Source organism: Alligator mississippiensis, chromosome 1 (genome assembly GCF_030867095.1).
Source record: "Alligator mississippiensis isolate rAllMis1 chromosome 1, rAllMis1, whole genome shotgun sequence".
Lineage (NCBI taxonomy): Eukaryota > Metazoa > Chordata > Crocodylia > Alligatoridae > Alligator > Alligator mississippiensis.
Window position 1 is genome coordinate 477,754,083 of NC_081824.1, and position 19,590 is coordinate 477,773,672.

General features: G+C 60.4%; 1 protein-coding gene across 2 annotated transcripts in view; it reads left to right on the top strand.

The window, feature by feature from the left end:
- The first annotated feature begins 238 nt into the window (after positions 1-238).
- The window catches only part of INPPL1 (inositol polyphosphate phosphatase like 1), a 35,170-nt gene continuing 15,818 nt past the window's right edge, over positions 239-19,590 (top strand). Inside the window, exons 1-2 of one of the 2 annotated variants that reach the window (XM_019489783.2) lie at positions 239-434; positions 18,750-18,813. In XM_019489783.2, coding sequence (XP_019345328.2) covers positions 274-434; positions 18,750-18,813 — 225 coding nt within the window. In that variant the 5' untranslated portion in view covers positions 239-273. Of the gene's footprint in view, positions 435-18,749; positions 18,814-19,590 lie in introns of those variants that run through there. The other variant, XM_059723039.1, reaches the window with a different exon arrangement.

The following is a 19,590-nucleotide window of genomic DNA, read 5'->3' on the forward strand; positions in this document are numbered from 1 at the left end:
CAAGGAGCCAGCGTGGGGTGTGTGGAGGGGGGATTTGGGGGTTTGCCACGAGCCAAGCGGCTGCGCGGAGGGGGATTTGGGGTGTCGGAAGGAGCCAGCGCGGGGAGCGGCGGGGCGAGCGGCCGGGGGCGGGCGGGGCGGCGCGTCCCCGGAGGCGGCAGGAAGAGCGCAGGTCGCCGGGAGCAGCTGGAGGCGGAGGCAGGAGGCGGGGGCAGGCGGCGGCGGCGGCGGCCGGGCCGGGCCGGGGCCGGGGCCGGAGCCGGAGCGCGAGCCATGGCTTGCGGGGGGGCGGCCGCGCCCGGCCCGGGGCCCTGGTACCACCGCGACCTGAGCCGGGCGGCGGCCGAGGAGCTGCTGGCGCGGGCGGGCCGGGACGGCAGCTTCTTGGTGCGGGACAGCGAGAGCGTGAGCCGAGCCTACGCGCTCTGCGTGCTGTGAGTGCGGGGCCGGGCCGGGGCCGGGGCCGGGGCCGGGGCGGGACGGGGCGCCGCAGCCGCAACACCCGCGGGACCGCCGGGGCGTGCAAGCGGCGTGCAAATGTGCGTGTAGGCACTGACCGGCCCAGAGTGCAAGTGCAGGGGGCCGGGCGGGTGTGTTGTGTAGGTGTCCGGCTGCACCAAGCACGCGTGCAAAGACCACCCCGGGGTGTTGTGTCAGTGGTGTGCAAATGTGGGGGACTGGCCCAGTGTCTTGTGTTGTGTAGGGACCTGTTGAGTGTGCAAATGTAGGGGAACAGACGCTTGTGCAAGTGTAGGGACTGGTCTGGTGTGCAGATGTAGGGTACTGACCCAGTGTGTAGTGTAGCGGACTAGTTGGGTGTGCAAATGTAGGGGACCGGTTGCGTGTAGGCACTGGTCTGGTGTGCAAGTGTAGGGGACTGATCCAGTGTGTAGTGTAGGGACCAGTTGGGTGTGCGAAGGTAGGGGACTGGGCAAGTGTGTGAGTGTAGAGACTAGTCCAGTGTGTTGTATAGGGACCAGTCAGGTGTGCAAATGTAAGGGACTGGTCACATGTGTGAATGTGGGGACCAATCAGGTGTACAAATGTAGAGGACTGGTTTGGTGTGCAAGGGAAGGACTGGTCTGTAGAGGACTGGTCAGGTGTGTGAGTGTAGGGACTGGCCCAGTGTGTTATGTAGGGACCAGTCAAGTGTGCAAATGTAGGGGATTGGTCGGGTGTGTGAGTGAAGAGATTGGTCTGGTGTGTGAATATACAGGGCTGGTTGGGTGTGTGAGTATAGGGACTGGCCCAGTGTGTTATGTAGGGACCAGTCAAGTGTGCAAATGTAGGGGATTGGTCGGGTGTGTGAGTGAAGAGATTGGTCTGGTGTGTGAATATACAGGGCTGGTTGGGTGTGTGAGTATAGGGACTGGCCCAGCATGTTATGTAGGGACCGATTGGGTGTATGAATGTAGGGACTGGTCGGATGTATGTGTGCAGGGCGCTGGCCTGGTGTGCAAATGTAGGGATTGATTCAGTGTGCTAATGTAGGGGACAGATCCAATGTGCAAGTGTAGGGACCGGTCTGGTGTGCTCTGTAGGGGCCAGTCCGGGTTGTGCGTGTAAGGACCGGCCCAGTGTGCGAGCGTAGGGGCTGGCCCGGTGTGCGGTATCGGGGCTGCTCGGTGTGCAACCTCCTCCTATCCCCTGGTTTGGGGTCTGCGGAGGGAAGAGAAAGGAGGTGTCCCTCCTGCTACAGAAAACTTCCAGCCCTTCTCTCATGGACTGGCCCATCAGTGCTCTGGTGTGCGAAGGAGGGACAATGGGAGGGGACATGCCGCGTGTGTGGACACACGTCCACACCAACGCAGCTGACATCAGTTTTGTCCCCTTGCAAATAACACCCGTGCGCGGAGCAGACAGATGACCTTTCTCTGGGGGCAGCCGCGGTTGCAGGCGCTGTCACCGAGTCTGGGTGGAGGGAGCTGGGGAGAACTGGGGGGCACTGCCCAGACGGCTGCGCTGGGATAGAGGCGGACACACGCACCCAGGCTGCAGCTGCCCTGGTGCAGTGCTACCCCGGGGAACGCTCCCCGAGTCTAGCGAGTTACTCTGGTGTAGGGCAACATGTCATGTGTCCGCTCCTTGTGTACCCCAGTGGAAGAGCAGGCGTCCCCGGGTAGCTGTGTTGTGTGGCCAGTTTCTGCACGTGGCGGTGCGATCACATCCCGAAAGGCGGTATTGCCAGTGCCCCCCGCTGAAACGGGGGTGCGGGGTGCTGTGGTATGGGCAGTGAGAGCCAGCGCCTGCCCTGAGGAGTTGGACCAAGGGCAGGAGAAAGGAAGGAGGATTCCCCATGTGTACGGGTGGGGAAACTGAGGCACGGAGCGGCAAAAGGCCTTGTCCAAGGATGTGCAGAGGTCTGTGGCAGAGCTGGGGCTTGATGCCAGGCCTCCCAAGCCTGTGGTTAATGGGAGCACTCGACCTCTGGGCCCTCGGGTCTCGTCTGCTGCTGTCGCAGGGCCGAGAGCGTTGGCCCGCAAACCAGTCAGGCTGTCTGCTCCCCCTGCCCTGACCTGGCCGGCAGGAAACAGCCGAACAACCCCGCGGATGAGAAGCAGAGAGGCTGGGGCCTGGGCTCTGCTACCAGTGCTCCACATAGTCTTGGGCACATCCCTTAGCCTCGACAGGCTGCAGTTTCCCACCCCTCCATGAGCCAGGCCTGGCTCCAAGGGGAATTAGGTGGAGGACTTGAGAGGTGCCCCCCTCTAGTGTGCATGCCCCTTGGCTTCAGGGGGCAAGGAAGTACCCTAGGGTGTGTTCAGCTTCCTCGCTGCCCTGTGCTGCCAGCCAGGCTCGATGCAGTGAGGGGACAGGAAACCCCAGCTGTGGAGGCCCAGGCAGCAGGAGCGTTGGGTCAGGCACTCTTCTCTCCTGCTTCTGTGCACCCAAGCTTTTTGTCCTGTTGTTTGAGCCTCCCGAGGGCCGGGGTGGGGGCTGGCTTCTTGGCCCCTGGCACAGCTGAGTAGCTGCAGCCTCCACTGCTCTCAGCACATGCCCTGTTTCTGCTTCTCACCAGCCCCCTCCTGCCGTGTCTGTGCTCCGTTAAGTGGGACGCGCAGGGGCTCAGCCGGAGGGATGGCTCTGTGGCAGTTCTTGCTGTGTCCCCTGGCATTCAGATCAGACCCCCTCGTCCCGTGCCTGGCTCTGGTTCGGCCCTTACTGCCCTACTGCCCCCAGGGCAGATGTGCTCAGCCCACGCTCAGCAGCTGGAACCGAGAGCTTCACCCCAGCAGCACGGCTTCTGTCCCAGGCCCTGGCTGAGAGACTCTCCGCTGACGGATGGCAGTACTGAGACTAGGACGCGTGCACGCGTGGTGGCAGTCACATACAGCGGAGAGCAGTGTTGCAGGCTAATGGCTGTCGTGATAAGCCACATCCCTGCTCCTTGCTCTGCAAAGGGGTCATGTCTAGCATGAAGGGTGCTGCGGGGCTGTGTTATATGATGCGTCCTGGTGCTGAAATCCATACCGGCTGGGCAGGCAGCGCTTCACAGTGGCTAGGGCATGGTGCTGGGTTCTGCTCCTTGCCACCGAGCTGCTCTGTGACCTTAGGCAAGTCACTTTTGGGCTCTGTGCCTGGACTCACCTAGACCGGCCTGCACTGAAGGCAGCCGCAGCGCCCGGCTGAGCAACTCAGCGACTGCAGGGAACCAGCCAGACCCGCGCCCAGTTGCAGCGGCCGCATTCTGGTCTGCCCCGGCTCCCGGCTGTCCCTTGCCACGCCGTCCTTGTGGTAACCTCCGTGGGTGGGTGCCTGGAGCAGCGCCGGGCTGACTAAACCAGCTGGGCTCATTGGGCTGCCCGCAGAGAGCTTGCATCATGAATGCTCCTTGCAAGCTTGGAGTCTGCACTGGGGACTTGGGGGTCCCTGCAGTGAGGTTGTAGCACCATGTTGGTCTCCCAGCCAGGAGCAGGCCGCAGGGCTTGCTATGTTAGTGGGGTCAGAAGAGGCCGAGGACCTGCAAGGTTTAGCGGGTTCACCCTGGGACATCCCAACAGCCTGGCACTCATGGTTGCCACGGGCCCAGGCCAGGCACCGATGGCCTGAGGACTGAGCCTGGTAGGGGCGATGGAGCCTCCAGGTGGAGGCTGCATGGGCTTTGCTCTGTATCCGTGCATCCACGAAGGGGGCTGCACTAGGGCTTCCAGTGCAGGGGCTGCTGCTTCCCTGGTGGGGAGGGCAGGAGAGCTCTGGGAGGCAGGAGACACACCCCACGGCTGGTGCTGCAGAAGATGGGGGTCTTCGCTGCCCCTCCGTGCCTGTCCTGCCTTCTGGGCACAGGGGGGTGGCTGGTGTCGGGGACAGATGACTGGCACTTCCAAAAACTGGACATACAAATCCCCCCAGGGATTTTGGCATTCAAGGGTTTTTTAAAGGCATTTGGGGTTTTCTCACTCATATCGGGGCCGATTCAGAGCCAGAAGGTTGCAGTGGTTGCTCATTTCCAACGGAAATGCAGTGCCGAGTTTGGGCCTGGGTTCTGCCTGCTGGAAGGGACCTGCCCAAATCCCTGCCAGAGCATGAACGGCTTTGGCCCTGCGCTTGGCTGTTTAAACAGGAGAGATGCATCCATCTCCAAGATGCTGGTCCGGGTCCTTGACCACGGCAGGGTCTCGGGCTGTGATGTTCCCCCTCTCCCGCACCTCGAGGTGCAGCGTGCTGCCCCGCTCCTTCCCTTCTTCTAGGTGCCCGGCAGCCCCCAGCTCCTGCCAGCTGGGGAGATGGCACTGCTCTGGTTGGCAGCCTGTTGGCATGCATGTGCACGTGTGTGTGTGCATATGTGTGCACATGCATGCATTGGTGAGCAGGGGGCAGGGCCAGACTTGAGGTTGAGAATTAATCTCCTTCTGCACAATGTCATTGCCCCAGATTAAGAGCCGGAGCTGACCCCTGATTAGAACCCTGATTAGGGTTCGGGGTTTCCCCAGCATCTGCCCAGGCCCAGCGGCTCATACACGGATCGGGGGGAGGACCTGGGTCCTGTCCCCATCGCTCTCGGCCAGGTCTCTGAGGTGTGTCTGAGATTTCTTGCTAGTTTTGCAGTGCCGTGCCAGGGACCCCTCCGCACTGTCTGGCTGCAAGCTGGTGAAGCCTGAGCTGTGTTACCTCTGCGTGCTCTGGTCTTGCTCCCAAAGGAGTGGGGTGCAGGTGATGTTTTGATCCCAGGCGGTTGGTGTAGCTGAGGCAGGCAATGAAATGTTGTGCTGTAGGCCTGAGAAGCTGCGAGCTGTCAGCAGCAGACCCTCTCTCCTGGGCAGCTGTGGGGTCTCCAGGCTGGTCTCTGTGCATCGGCGATGACTTCTGCCCTTCCCTGTAAGCTGGTCAGCCGTGCCCCCGCTCTGTGCTTGCAGTGTGAAATGCAGGGCTGCCGGTGTCTCAGGAAGCGGGGTGCCTTCCCCAGGCTCTGAGAGCTTCCCTGCACAAGATCCTTTCTAGGTGGTGATTATAGGATCATTGAGATAGTCCTGCTGAGGTCACATCTAGTCCAACACCCTGCCTGGGGCAGGATCAGCCCTGTCCAGACAAGCCTATTGTCCAACCTGTGAGCAAAGCCACACAGCACCAGGCATCACACCTGATCCTGCTGCGGGGAAACCATAGCCACCGATGTCCTGCTGCTACAGAGTTTACACATGCATGCAGAAGTATGTCCTGCTGCTACAGAGTTTACACATGCATGCAGAAGTATGTTCTGCTGCTACAGAGTTTATACAAGCATGCAGAAGTACATCCTGCTGCTACAGGGTTTATTACATGCGTGCAGAAGTAAGTCTGGAAAGACCCTCAGGAGATCACTTAGTCCAACGTGGGATTGAACCTGCAACCTTGGGGTCATCAAACACCAGGCTTTAACCAAGTGAGCTACTTGCCCACCTACTCTACTACAGAGGAAGGCACCCCCCACCCTCCCAGTCTGCACCAGTCTGACCAGGGGAGCAAGTTCCTTCCTGACCCCAATGCAGCATTGGTTTGAGCCTAAGCAGAGGGACAAGACCCTCTAGCTATGACCCTCTGGGTTGGTCCCAGCAGGAGCATTGGCACAACCCAGGCCCCATCCCCAGCTGGGCTGCAGCAGCACCCAGCACCTCTGGAGGCACAAATCCCCCCTGACACATGTAGCAGCACCAGGGGGAAGGTGGAGGTCTCTCCTGCCCCATGCAGCCACCAGAAGCCTGGGACATCCCCAAAGCAGAGCACAGACATCACAGCACCTAAATCATCCCCAACCAATGCCTGCCCAAACTCGTCTTGAACCCCTCCAGGGATGGAGAGTCCGCCCCTTCCCTTCGCAGCCTAGGTTGAGGAGAATCTCCACTAGAGCAGCAATATAGGGCTCATGATCCGCGGATGAGCTGGTCGGGTTGGCAGCAATGCAGTAGCTCGTTATTGCAGTGTTTCAGTCCTCCCGGCCCCTTCTTGGGAGGGCACAGCTACTGAAAGGAGTGACGTTCATGTCTAGCTATGCCCAGCCCCTCTGGGTGGGATGCAGGGCCGGCCCGGCTCTCGTGCTTCGTAGCGATTGAACCCCGTGCCTCATGCGGGCTGGGCTGTAGCACCTGCCGCGGTTCCCCTGTGCTTGGGGATGGTTCTGGGCCAGGACCTTGGGGTGTTTTATATGGCAACAGGTCCCTGCTTTTAGGGCTTGTGAGTCCTTGGCCCCGCTCTCCTTGCTAGCCCACGCGCTGTCTGGAGACTCCAGGCTCCCCGCGCGGGGCTGGAGCGCTTTTTCCGGCGGCTCTCAGCTCGTGTCAGGTCTGGCCTGCCTTGTCTCGGAAAGATGATTTATCTGCGGCCTCAGATGTGGTTGGGGAGGTTTCTCCGCTCTTAATGAAAGAGGCAAGAGAGCCCGAGTCTTTAACAAAGAGGGTTTTTCTCCTGGCTGTTTGCTCAGGTGTCTGAGTTCCCCCAGGTCTCCGCTGAAACCGAGCCAACAGAGCCCTGGTTTCCAGTGCAAGGCGGCGGGGGGGAACCTCAGTCTGTCTCTGAGTCAGAAGCACCCCTGGGTCTGCCCTCTCCTCTGCATTGCCTCCGAGGGTGGGCGCTGTGATCCCAGCCTGCCCCGCCAGCCAGCGGGTCGCCTGCTCTCTGCGGCATCTTCCCTATACCCCGTGCTTGGCAATCCACGCGGACCCCTTCCAGTTCGAGAGGGCCGGTCCCGACATTGCTCCCTGCTGCTATCGGACCTCGGTGAGGGGTCCGGCTACGCCAGGTCATGAAACTTGCCCATCCATGATTGGGCTCCTAGCAGGCCCCGGGCCTCGTATCCTTTGCTCCAGAGGCAGCCTGGCAGGCACAGGGCTTGCAAAGGGACCTTGGCGTTCGGCGCTGCCCGAGGCCACGTGGCCAGGCCGGGGTGCCACCTCTTGAGTCCCAAGCCCACGGCTCTACTTCCCCGCCCCGGGAGGCTTCGGAGGGGCAGCCTCCTCCCCAGCCCCCATGGTTTGCGGTGGAAAATGTGCCCGTTCTTAATATACCCGCTCCCGGCCGCGGGCACCTCCCTGCTCCATGGGCCCTTTGTTCTGCGGTGGGAACAGTCTGTTCCCTCGCCGGCCGCGCGGAGGGCTGCCTCCCACGTGCTCCCCCTCCGCCGCGCCCTGGCAGGCATTCAAAGCCCGGCGGCTGCCTGGAAGCCTCCTAAAACCTCCTCCACACCCTCCTGGGGGGTTTCCTGCCCTCTCCTTCCTAAGGGCCAGGCTCCTGGTGCACCCAGGCCTGCCCCCCCAGCACAGCAGGAGCAGCCCATCCCAGGGTGCAGGGGCTGCATGGGTCCATATCCCTCTGGCACCCTGGGCACTCCTGGCTGGAGGGGTGGGGGTTGCTTTGGATGCTGTCCCAGGCTGGTTTGGACCCCCCTGGCATCCCCAGCCTCTCTGCTTTGCAGCCAGCTGCCGGGGTGCCAGCTGGGCTGGTGCAGCTCCGGGCGCTCGGTGGCAGGCGGAAGCGACGGCTCGGGTAGCGACTGGCTGGGCACACGAGGGAGAGGCATGGAAGGGAAAATAAACTGCTTCTGGGACCTAAAAATAGCTCGGCGGCCAGGAGGAAGAAAGGGAGCATTATTGGGTTACAGGCAAGCGCTGGTGGCTCTTAACCCTTGCAGGGGCCCGTGGGCTCAGGCTCTCCACGTCACGGGGCGGGGGGCAGGGAGCTGGCTGCCTTTCCCGGCCCTGCCCAGGGAAACTCCAGCAATCCAGGCATCATCCGGGCCGGGTTAATGATTGGCAGAGGCCTGGGGGAGGTGTGGTGGAGGAGGGCATGGAGCAGCTGGTTCAAATCTGCTGAGTCTTCCTTAACTCCTTATCCACGGGGCTGGGGTTTGGCTTGGCTGCCTTGGCAGATGGCTTGGGGTCCTCCCTGCAGCTGCCAGTTCAGTGCGCTTCCTCTGCCACCGGCGACCTGTATGACCACAGGCAAGTCACTCGCTCTCCCCGGTGCTTCTGTTCCTGCCACGGGAACGATCATCCCTACAACTTTTAGGTCTGTGGTGTCTGGAGTCTGTAGCGAAGCAGCTGCACGGAGGAGCTTGCAGTCAAAGCAGTGGGCCCGGGCAGCACTCGGACACGGGGCAAATGGGGGCTCAGCTCCGTCTTTATCTCTGCTTCCCGGGGCTTGCTCCGGGGACAGTGGTTCACGGCTTCTCCAGTTTGCGGAGGGAGGAGCCGCTGAAGGCAGCCGGGCCTGGCCTCTTGCTTGGGGTGCGGACAAACAGGCTGGGGCTGGTTTTGAAACGGTTCCAGGAAATCCTTCCTGGACCTAGCACTGACCAGCGCCAGCCTTCGCCGCTCGCAGGCCACATCCATGTTAGCTCAGGGACCTCAAGGCAGCGGCCCAGACCAGCAGCAACTGCAAGGGGAGGCCGGTCAGAGCCCCCCGTGTGCCCGGTGTGGGGGACGCTGGGAGAACCCAGGCGTCCGGGCTCCCAGCGCCTCGCTCTAGGGAGATATTCTGAGCTCAGGCACCACGTTTCATGGCAGAGTCTCGGGGCTACCCAGCTGCTGGGCATCATCATCACCTGGAGGGGGCTGTAGCACAGGAGGGGCCTCCGTGGAGGCTTGGGGGGCTTGAGCCTGCTCCCCCAGCTTCCTCCCTCCATGCCAGGGCAGAGGCCTAGCCAGCCTCCTTCCATCAGCCCCCATCTCCCCCTCTTCTCCATGCCCCACCGTCGCTGGGGCAGTGACCGGTGGGCTGGGGGGGCCCCGGCATCCTGATGGCAGCAAGATGCTGAGCAGCCCTGAACATGCTCATGTCCAGAGGGGAAGTTCCCAGCCCGGTCACTCCAGGTCATCGCTGCTTCCTAACGCAAGACCCAGCCCTGCTTCATGCAAGGTAGAGGATGCCCCTAGGGATCACCAGGGGTCACGCCGTCCTCTTCCTGGGTGATGGAGCCCTAGCCCTGGCTGCAGAGGCTGCTTCCAAGGGCAATGTGGGAAGTTTTGCAAATAGAGACCCCCAGCTCCCTCCCTTGCCCTGTATCCCCACTGGTGCCAGCACAGCCGTGCTGACATGCACAGCCTCCCTGTATCCCCACTGGTGCCAGCACAGCCATGCTGACATGCAATGGAGCCGGCATTGCCATCTACAACAGGGCTGACGGGGTTCGGACCCAGAGCCACAGAGCTCTGCTGTGTCCAGATGCCCCGTCCTGCTCTCTGGGGCTGAGTGCCACCGCTCTTCTGCCAGGTGCGTCTCCGAGGGGAAGGGAAGCGATACCCCCCGCTGTGATGAGGAGCTATTTCAGGCTGAGGTGATGCCAGCTTCACTGGTGGGGAAATTTGTTCTGGGGGGTCCGTCTGCATCGCGCAGTTAGCTCGAGCGCCTGGCACAGGTCGGGGCAACAGGGTAGACTGGTATAGCGAGGTCCAGCTCCTGCCTGACCTTGTCGGTTAGTGGCTGCATAAAGGATCCCGTTGGGGTCAATGACATGCCGGAGCCGCAGGTTATCCTGTCCTGCTCCCTGGGGAAAATTCCTGCCCCTCTCTTGTGGCAGGGAGTTCCCCGGGTGAATGCACGGCCTGATAACCGTCTGAAAGGCAGGGCCTCAGGTTGGGACGCGCTGCAGCATGGCACCGTGGCCCCTGCTCTGACGTAGAGGCCTGGGCAGAGGAAGCATGGGAGGGGAAACTGAGGCACGGAGTGGTGAAAGACAGCGGCCTTGTGCTATCCCCTGCACATGCTGAGGCAGCTGGTGTGTGTATGTGTGTGGGAGTGGGGGGGGGGGGGGCGGCCACCAACATTGCCCTGCTTTCCCTTCGTCTCCATAGCCCCCCAGCCTATATCTGGCCCCCTTGAAGGTACTGCGCTGCCCCGCTGGCGCTGAGGTCACTCGCTGGGAGCCGGCGGACGCGGCATAAAGGCTCTTTGTGCTCCTCCGAGCTGAGCCGCTGTCTGGAAGGATTAGTCACTGGGCTATCCATATCCCCGGCCTGCCCCTGGAGTCTCCCCTCCTGGCAGGGGAACCGGAGCCGGTGGAATGCGCCTCGTGCAGCGCCGGCGCGGCGGTCCCCAGCGCCGCCCGGGCTTCCCGGCACGGGGCTACTTCAGTGCATGCCTGGGGGGAAGAAAGGAGGTGCTGCGCCCTTGCTGAGTTTGCAGCCAGGGCCAGCTGCAAGCAGGGGGGAAGGGTGCTGAGGCTCTTCCGTTCGCGGCCTTTCTCTTTTGGTATCCTGTGGCTGCTCCGTGCCTTGGTTTCCCTCTGCCCTCCAGCCTGGAGGGGTTAGCATGGGGATGAGTGCGGAGGGGGCTAGGGGGTGGATCTCGCCTGCACCCTGATGCAGCTGAGTTCAAGAAGGGGCTGGGCCGGGGGGGGGGTCAGACCCCTGCAACGACGGGGGGGTCGCGCCATCCAGGGGTCTGTGCTGCTGCCCTCTGTCCTCCTGGGAGCCGGGCCACGGCCCTGCCCCTCGGCTCTGTGCCGGGAAGTTTGCACAGGCCCTGCTGGCCTCTTGCCACCGCTCGTGTTTTCCCAACTCAAAAAATGTCGCTTCCTGCTTTCATCTCAGCCCCGAACAGGGGACTTCCCTCCCTGGCCTGTGATGAACCCCAAGTCCACCCCGCAAGGGACTCCGAGCTGGCGCTGCGGTCTGGTGCCTCCCCGCCCCCTCTGGGTTTCTCTTCCCTCTCTGTCTCTTTATCTGCATAGGTTTTCGGCTCTGGTGACAGGCACATGCTCAGCCCTTCCCTCGCTGAGCTGCGGCCGCCTCTGGGGTGCGACACGGCAGCTGTGGAACAGCAGCACGGCGCCGCCGCCCTAGGCCAGGGGTCTATCCTCTCTGCCTCTCGTCCGAGCCGACTTTCCAAACGGTCTGGACAGCGCGTGAGAGTGCGACGAGCCAAACGAAAAGGCTGAATAACGGCAAGAGCCAGGCTGGGCTCGTGGCTCAGCGCTGAGTCAGCGTGGCCTCGGCTGAGTCATCCTCATGGCTTCCTGCAACCCCCTGGACCCCCCTGGGAATCTCCCCCCAGGCCTGGCATGGCCCCGGCGAGCCGGGGACGGAGCTGCACCTCGGGGCTTGCACAGAAGCACGTGCATGGGCCGCGGCGTTAGCGGGCACGCAGGGGAGCCAGGCGGCGAGGCGCAGATGCGAAACGAAAAGCAGACAGGCTGTCCCTTTTGCTATGGGGAAGGAGGAGCCGTGCTTACCGGCACCATGGTTAACCGAGGCGTTCTGAAATCCTCCATGATTTCTGTGCTCGAAAAATCAAAGCAGGAGGCCCTGAGCCCTGGCTGCTTTCGTCCCCCACCACGCTTTATCCTAGAGCGGTGCTTCCCAGCCTAGGTCCTGGATGATCCCATTGGCCCTGTGTAAGGAGGCAAGCCGTGTAATATATCATTTAGTTTTTGAAGTTGGGTGCCAAATGTTTCAGAGGGTGCCTCCAATTCAGTGAAGGGTGCTTTGAGTCCCCCAAAAGGTTGAGAACCACTGTCCTAGAGGCTCCTGTCCTCAGTGGAGAAAGCACAGTCTCACCAAGCCCATTTCACAGGTTGGCAAACTGAGGCTTGAGGCTTTTTCCAGATCCTGCCAGGGAGGTTGTGTTCTGGTGTGTGATTGCAGACTGCGGTCCCACCCCTAGTGTCCATGAAAAACTGTGACTTCGGGTCAGAGACGGTGGGAAAGTGAGTCTGGAGGGCATTTCTTCCAACAGCGAATGGTTCTGCATCCATGGGTGGATCTAGGATTTTGAAAAGAGGGGTGCAGAGGGCATGGAGCATCATCACATACAACACAACGCACATTTTTCTCCGGTTAAACTAGAAGTGTGACCAGTATACTGAGGGGTTAGCACTATATTCTTCAGTTGAAGATTAAAACAAAAACAACTAGGAGTATTGGTGTGTGCACTGACCTGCTAGATTATATATTAAGTTTAAAAAGTATAGCCAAATAGGCAAAAGTCCAGGGTCGTTCATCCTGTAGTTATTATGACTGGGATGATGTAGTTGGGGCTGGTCCTGCTTGGAGAAGGGGGTTAGCCTGGATGTGACCTCCCGAGCTCCCTTCAACCCTTGTTTTCTATATCCATAAATGTGTGTCTCTTATTCAGAATGAGCATCTCAACAAGATGCACCTCAAGTATTTGGTGCCTCCAAATACTTTGCCGTCAGTCATGTCTGCACCTGAGCTAGTACGACCACACCTGAGTTCAGGATTTTAGCTAGCGCTAAAAACAACCTGAAGGCTGTGAGATAGGAGAGAGACGTGACCAGGACCGGCGAGCAAACCGACAGCAGCATTGCAGAAGAAAGGACAGCCTGATGGGTGGAATAGCAAAGGGAAGAAAGGGGAGAGGGGTCGTTAACCCGTATGGAGTGGGGAGAGATTAGCAGGAATCGGAGAAGATAATGGTATGGAAACAACGGGTCTCAGAAGAGCTGAAAGGAAAGAGAACCAGGCCGGCGGGGGGTAAGGTGATACGCAGGCAGGTGCAGGGCAGGAAGGACAGAAATCCCGCGGAGGCGGGAAGGCTGAGCACTCGGCGGTGGGCGTTAGGCCAGGCTGTATGCCAGGGAGAAAGGCTGTGAGACGTCCCCGAGCCTGGGGCCGACAGAGAACAACTGGGGCACCTGGATGGGGAAGAAGTGGGGGGTCCACCGGGGAAGGGCTGGGCATTTGGAAAGCAGGGAGTTTGCAGCTGAGGATTCAGGGAGACCCCTACCCTTCACCCAGTGCCGTTCCCCCACTCCCCTCATTTACGGTCTGGGTTAGCGCTGGGCTGGAGAAGCCCCGGGGAAGCTGGCTAGGGAAGACACGGGAGGAAGAGAGTTTTTCCTGGGGGACCTGCTGCTCCGCAAAGGTCTCGGGCCACTTCAAAAGCCCCCAGGATCATCCGGCACAGCCGGAGACATCACTTCGAAGCCCGGGCTGGCCAGGAGGCAGGACTCAAGAGGATTAAGGGCTGCACGAGTGCAAGGCAGGGCCCTGCCGTGTGTGCCAACCGGGGGGAGAGGATTGAGTTGTGCTGGGGCGACGTTTGCAGCAAATCGACGTTTGCAGCCCATGCAAAAAGGGGAAGTTTGGCGAGGCCGAGCCCAGCTGGAGGAACGGGCAGCTCCAGGCCGTTGCTACATGCAAAGCAGGCCCCAGGCCGGGGGGGGGGGGGGAGAGTGGGGTGATAAAAAGGCTACCCACACCCCTTGCAAGTTAACCGTGTCGGCTCCAGCACGAGGCAGGAGCATCGCTGGAGCTCTCCGCACCGTGGGGCCAGAGGTGGCCGTGGCACGTCCCCTGCCTCCGTGCAGGGGGTTGGGCAGGGTGGCCCCGGGGGTCCCTTCCAGCCTGGGGATCCTGCCAAGTCAGGAGAAGGGGAACAAGAAGCATCCAAGGCTTGGAAGTGCCCTGCCTCCCCCCCGGCCCCTTGTGTCCTTGGTATGGAGATAGCCGTGGAACTCCCTGCTGCAGGGGACTAGTGATGCCAAGGCAGAGAAATGGGATGGGATGGGACATGGGTGCCAGGAGGATCCAGAGGGGGCCTAGCGCTCACCGGAAGAGGAGACGAGCCTTTCCAACAGGTGCACTAGGGTCTGCAGTCTGAGTTATTGCTCCCGCGTTTTCAAGGCCTGATGGTAGGAACAAGCACCTACCTCCCCCCGCCATGGATTTGGATAGCTCCACCCTGCTTCTGTCCTTATTGAAACCCCACTGGAGCAGCAGCATCCCATCTCAGCGCTCAATGCATTGAACATGCTGGGATAAAAAGCCTTTTCGACGGCCCTGCAGAGAAGTCAAGTGCGGTTTTCACGGTCCCCGCAGAGAAAACAGAGAGGTTGACTTACAAAAAGGACAATACTGTGTCATGTGGGCTTATTGCCTCGCCTCTGCTCCTGGGGCTTGTGCCCTCCTTCCCTGTAAGGCGCTGGGGCTGCCACTGTCGGGTGCCCGGTGCACGGCCCTGGCAGGATCCAGTCTGGGAATGCCCTATGTGCCCTGCTGGCGTGGGATCCTGTCTCCTAAGGAAAGGACTTGCCCAGCAAAGAGCCTGGGCACCCTTAACTCTGCCCCTGGTAGAGGTCAAGGTAGAGATATAGATCGAGGTGAAAGTCCAAATGAAAGCCGGATAGAAGCCAGCTCGTCCAAATGAAAGCCGGATGGAAACCAGCCTGGGAGTTGCAACATGTTTCCAAGCACTAACTGCAGAGTAGATTGGCTCTTTTTATAGCTGGATAGCCATTTTTATGGTGCGGTTGTGACTTTGCGCGTGTGGCCAGCGTAAGTTTATGGCGCAATTTGCCAGTGACTTGCGTAATACATGTGACATGTAGCGAGGGGCTGTGTGTCCGATGCCCAGCACTGCGACCAGCTGGAGATCCCCCTCCATTAGTGCAAGCACCCGGGGCCTGTCCCTCTCCGCTGTCCCTGTGAGTGGCACCGCCGTGGGAGCCTTCCCATGGGTAGGGAGGCTGAAGCCGGGGCTCTGCATGGAGCCACGAGCTTGCTCTTCTGTGCAGAGACCCTGCCCCGGGGCGAGGGGTCAGACCTGGGGGCCCCAGAGCCCCGCAGGGATGCCCACCCCTCGCCTCCTCCTGGGTTGGCGTGTTTTAAAGGCACTCGGTATTTTTAGGTTTCCTGCCACCGGCACGGGCACGTGGTTGCAGCGAGATACAGTGTGGTCTAACGTCCTGCTGGCGTGTGGTCGTGCCACATTCACTGCTCCCCCCCCCACCTTTGTGCGACAGACACACGTGTGTGCTTTCACTCTGAATCACTTCACCCTCAGGCACCTGCCTGGGATCTGCGTGCCACAAGGGTTGCTCCATGCTCCCCGGGGCAGCTCTGGCACCATCGCTGCGTGCCCCCGCCTGCCCACTCGGCGAGGGGCGGCTCAGCCGGCACTGGAAACCCTCGGGTTCTGGGTTCGTGTCCCTCCTTCCAGGCCCGTGGCACATCTCTCATTGCTGCCCACGACCCCGCGGCCTCCGACCGCGTCCCTGGTTCCTGCGAGCTTCCATGGGAAAACAAATGGCTTCCTGGCCTCGCGTGCGCTCCGGGCAGCAGGAGCTGCCAGGTGGCTGGGACGAGGCGGTGGCCACGGGGCCTGAGCGGCGCTGGGCCAGGGCTGGGAGCCAGCGCGTGATGGGGACCTTGCAGATGTGCTGCGGCACAGGCTGAGCTAGCTGTCGGGGCAGGTGACAGTGGGTAGATGTGGGCAGGTTTGCCTGGTCTGAGTAGTGTGAGCTCATGCCCGTGCCAGGCTGTGACACAAATGTGCACACACATGCACGGATGTGTGTGTCAGGGTTGGGCTGTTAGGTTTTTTTTAAGCCTCCCCCAGTGCTGGCTGCAGCCCAGGCTGGGGATGGGGACTGGGCTGTGCCAGTGCTCCTGCTGGGACCAACCTTGCATGGTCTTGGCTAGAGGGTATTGCCCCTGTGCTCAGGGTCAGACCGATGCCATTTTTGGGGTCAGGAAGGAGTTTTCTCCCCGGTCAGACTGATATGGACTTGGGGGGTTGCCTTCTTGTGTTGTGGGGGACACGGCCTCTTCAGTATAACCTTTTGCAGCTGCAGGACGTTGGCAGCCGCTGCTTTCCCGGTGGCAGGGCTGGGTGCGATGCCTGGCGCTATGTCAGGGGTGACTGTAGTTTTATGAAGTTTAAATGCTGGGTTTGTCCGGGCTGGTATGGACAGGGCTGATCCTGCCTCGGGCACAGGTTGGGCTAGATGTGACCTCGGCATCTCCTTCCAGCCCCACTGCTCTGGGATTTCTATGCATGCAGGTCTATATGCACAACACACCCACATACACACACATCGTGCACGCACATAGACTTGCACCCATACACACGCACATAAATGCAGATGCACCAGGCGGATGCAAACATGCGCCGACAGATTTACACTGGCGCATGCGTGCGCGCACGTATGCACAGAGATGCACATGGGTCTGTATGCATGCATATGGGCACACTCGTATGCACAGTTATACGCATCATGCACACACAAATGCATACACGCCCTGCAGACACACACACACACACACACACACATGCACAGTTATATATGTCACGCAAACACATGAATGCATACAGGCCCTGCAGACAGACAGACACACACACACGTATGCATAGTTGTACACGTCACGCACACACACGAATGTATACATGCCCTGCAGACGCGCTCACACACACACACACACACGTACTGAAGGATGTCTAGCTCTTCACAGGAACTGATTTCTTCTTCCCTGGGGAGCCCTTTAGCCCCGCTCTCACCCCAGATGCAGCGCAGCAAGAAGCAACCGCACCCTGCCTGCTTTGAAGTGGTCAGCCCTTGGCTTGCAGGGTAATCGGTCTCTGCTTGCATGGCACTGCAGCTGAGTCCCACCGCTGCCAAGGCATTGCTACCCCTTCCACCATGACGTGCAGAAGCCCGGGTGGGGGGTGTGCAAGGTGGCTTCTGGCCGGGAGGGTCAGAAGCAGAGCCAGGGAACCCCACCCTCACCGAAAGGAGGGCAATAGCCCTACCACTGTTGCCTCTGAAAGGAGCCCTCCCTCGCTCATACCTGTGGTGGTGGAGCTGGAGAGTAGGCAGGATTTGTCCCTTGTGCCCCAAACATGCTGAACGAGAGTGGCTGGCGCTGACTTTTCCTCTAGCACTGGAGAGCGGGCTGCATGCATGTGCATGTCTCACTGCCCCTGGGACCGGGAGAGGTTTCTTTTGATGTGTGACCAAAAAAGCCAGTGAAATGCTGGGTATCATTAAGAAGGGAAGTGAAAACTCAACAGAGAGCATCATTGTGCCATGATAATGATCCTTGGCGTGCCCACATCCTGAATCCTGCAGGCAGGTTCTGGTCCCCACCTCTCCAAAAGGGTGGTGTGGAATTGGGAAAGGTCCAGCGATGGGCAGCTAAAAAATGATCAGGGGCCTGACCAGGATGGACTAGAAGATAAAGGCCGGGACTCTTCAGTTTGGGGAGGAGAAAGCAGAGCGGGAGTAGCAGAGACATCTCTACAATTGCAAAGTGAACAGGGAACAGTTGTTCACCAAGGCCCAAAACACTAGGACGAGGGGGCACCTACTGGCACGAGCAGATGGCAGGTTTTTTAAAACCAAGAAGAGAAAGGACTTTTTTGACGCCATGCGTTGTTAATGTGTGGGACTCACTGCTGCGGGAGGTGGTGGAGGCAGAGAGCAGAGGTCAGCAAGGGACTGGATATGTTCATGGGCGATAGATCTATTCATGGCTACCAAACAGAGCTGCTGGAGACGTTTCCTCTGGCATCTCTAACCCAGTGGACAGTGGAGGAAAGGGTGGGTAGTGAATAGGGGATAGATCCCTCCAGAGATACCCGGTCCGACGCTGGGCTGGAGGGACCCTTGGTCCGACGCCGTCTGGCACCGCCGATGCTTTCATGTTCTTGTGAATGGAGGCAGGTGGGCAGGCGCAGAAGGGAAGAGAGGGAACGAGACGGGGAGCTCAGCAAACAAATATTCCCGGGGGACATTTGAACTGGGGCAAGAGACGCTGAGCAGCTGCTGCCGCCTGGCACAGGAGCCTGCCAGCATCTGTGGGGGCCCTCCACCGGGATTCAGGTCCCTGTGGTCTGCGTGAGGCTGGCAGCATGCATGGGACATGGGACATGGTGAGCTGGGCTGGCTCTGGCAGCACCCTGGGGAATCGTCAGCAGTAGAGGGCATTGGACACGCGACGGGGCAGTCGCAGCAGCGTCGCCAGTCCCCAGTATCTGTGCCGGCTTCCCACCGGTGCATCTCAGGACAGCTGGGGGGGGGGTGGGCAGGCCTGGAGGGGCCCCGTCTGCCTGGGACAGGCTTGCGCCACCCCTCGCCTGCCGCGGGCTGTTTAGACAGCTGCCGGCAGGGATGCGGACAAAGCCGGCACTGTGCGTCCCTGTCGGGGGGGGGGGGGGGGAGGGGTAAACACAGTGCTGGCGCGGGGTCAGGGCCAAGGCCAGGGCCAGGGCCAGGGCACCTTGCCCTGTGTTTTGGCAACAGAATGGGGGAGGGAGGCTGAGCGGAGGAGCCTGGACAAGGTGCCCCGGGAGTGGGCTTTGCCACTGACTCTCTGGGCGACCTTGTCCCTGTCACTTCTCCCTGTCTCAGTTTCCCCTCAGCTTTGTGTCATCACTTCTGCCCCACAGCATTTCTAGAACCCAAGACAAGGGGTTTATTCTGGGGGAGGGGACCTGAGAGGCAAAGGGACTTGGCCAAGGTGACCGGGCGATGCAGTGGCAGAGCAGGGGTGGCGTGGGGCCTGGCCTCATCGCTGACACCTCCCTCTGGCTCCCCGCAGGTTCCAGAAGCACGTCCACACCTACCGGATCCTGCCAGATGAGGACGACTTCTTGGCCGTGCAGGTGGGAGCTTTGCACGGGGTCACGGGACCCCACACGGGACACACGGCACTGCCACACATGGTACACACTGCTCACTGCACAGCACTGCCACACCCAGTTCACACCACACACAACATGGCACACACACAGTACGTGCAGCGCACAATGTGGCACGCCCACACAGTACATGCAGTGCACCACACAGCACTGCCACACACAGTACATGCAGGGCACACACACAGTATGTGCAGCACACAGCATGATGCTGCCACACACAGCATGGCACACCCACACACTACATAGCACACATGACACAGTCACATGGTAGCTGCAGCACACAGCATGGCATACCCACACATGGTACATGCAATGCAGAACACACCGCGCGTGTGGCACATAACGTGGCACACCCACACACTGCACTCAGTACACAACACAGCACTGCCACACGGAGTGCACACCGTGTACAACATGGCACACCCACACATGCTGCACACCCTACAACATGGCACACCCACACAATACATGCAGGCCCTTAAGAAAGGGGAGAGGGTTGTTAACCGGCACACCCAGCTAAGATACATGCAGTACACAACACAGCACACACACTCAACGCACACACTACACAACATGCCTCACCCACAAACGGCACAGCAAGGCACAGTCACACACAGGATACACACGCTCACACATAACACACACAGGACACAGTGGACCACAGCCACACTCGTTCCACACAGCGCACCAGTGGACGCACACCCATGCAGTACACAGAAGATGCTGGACACATGGGACATC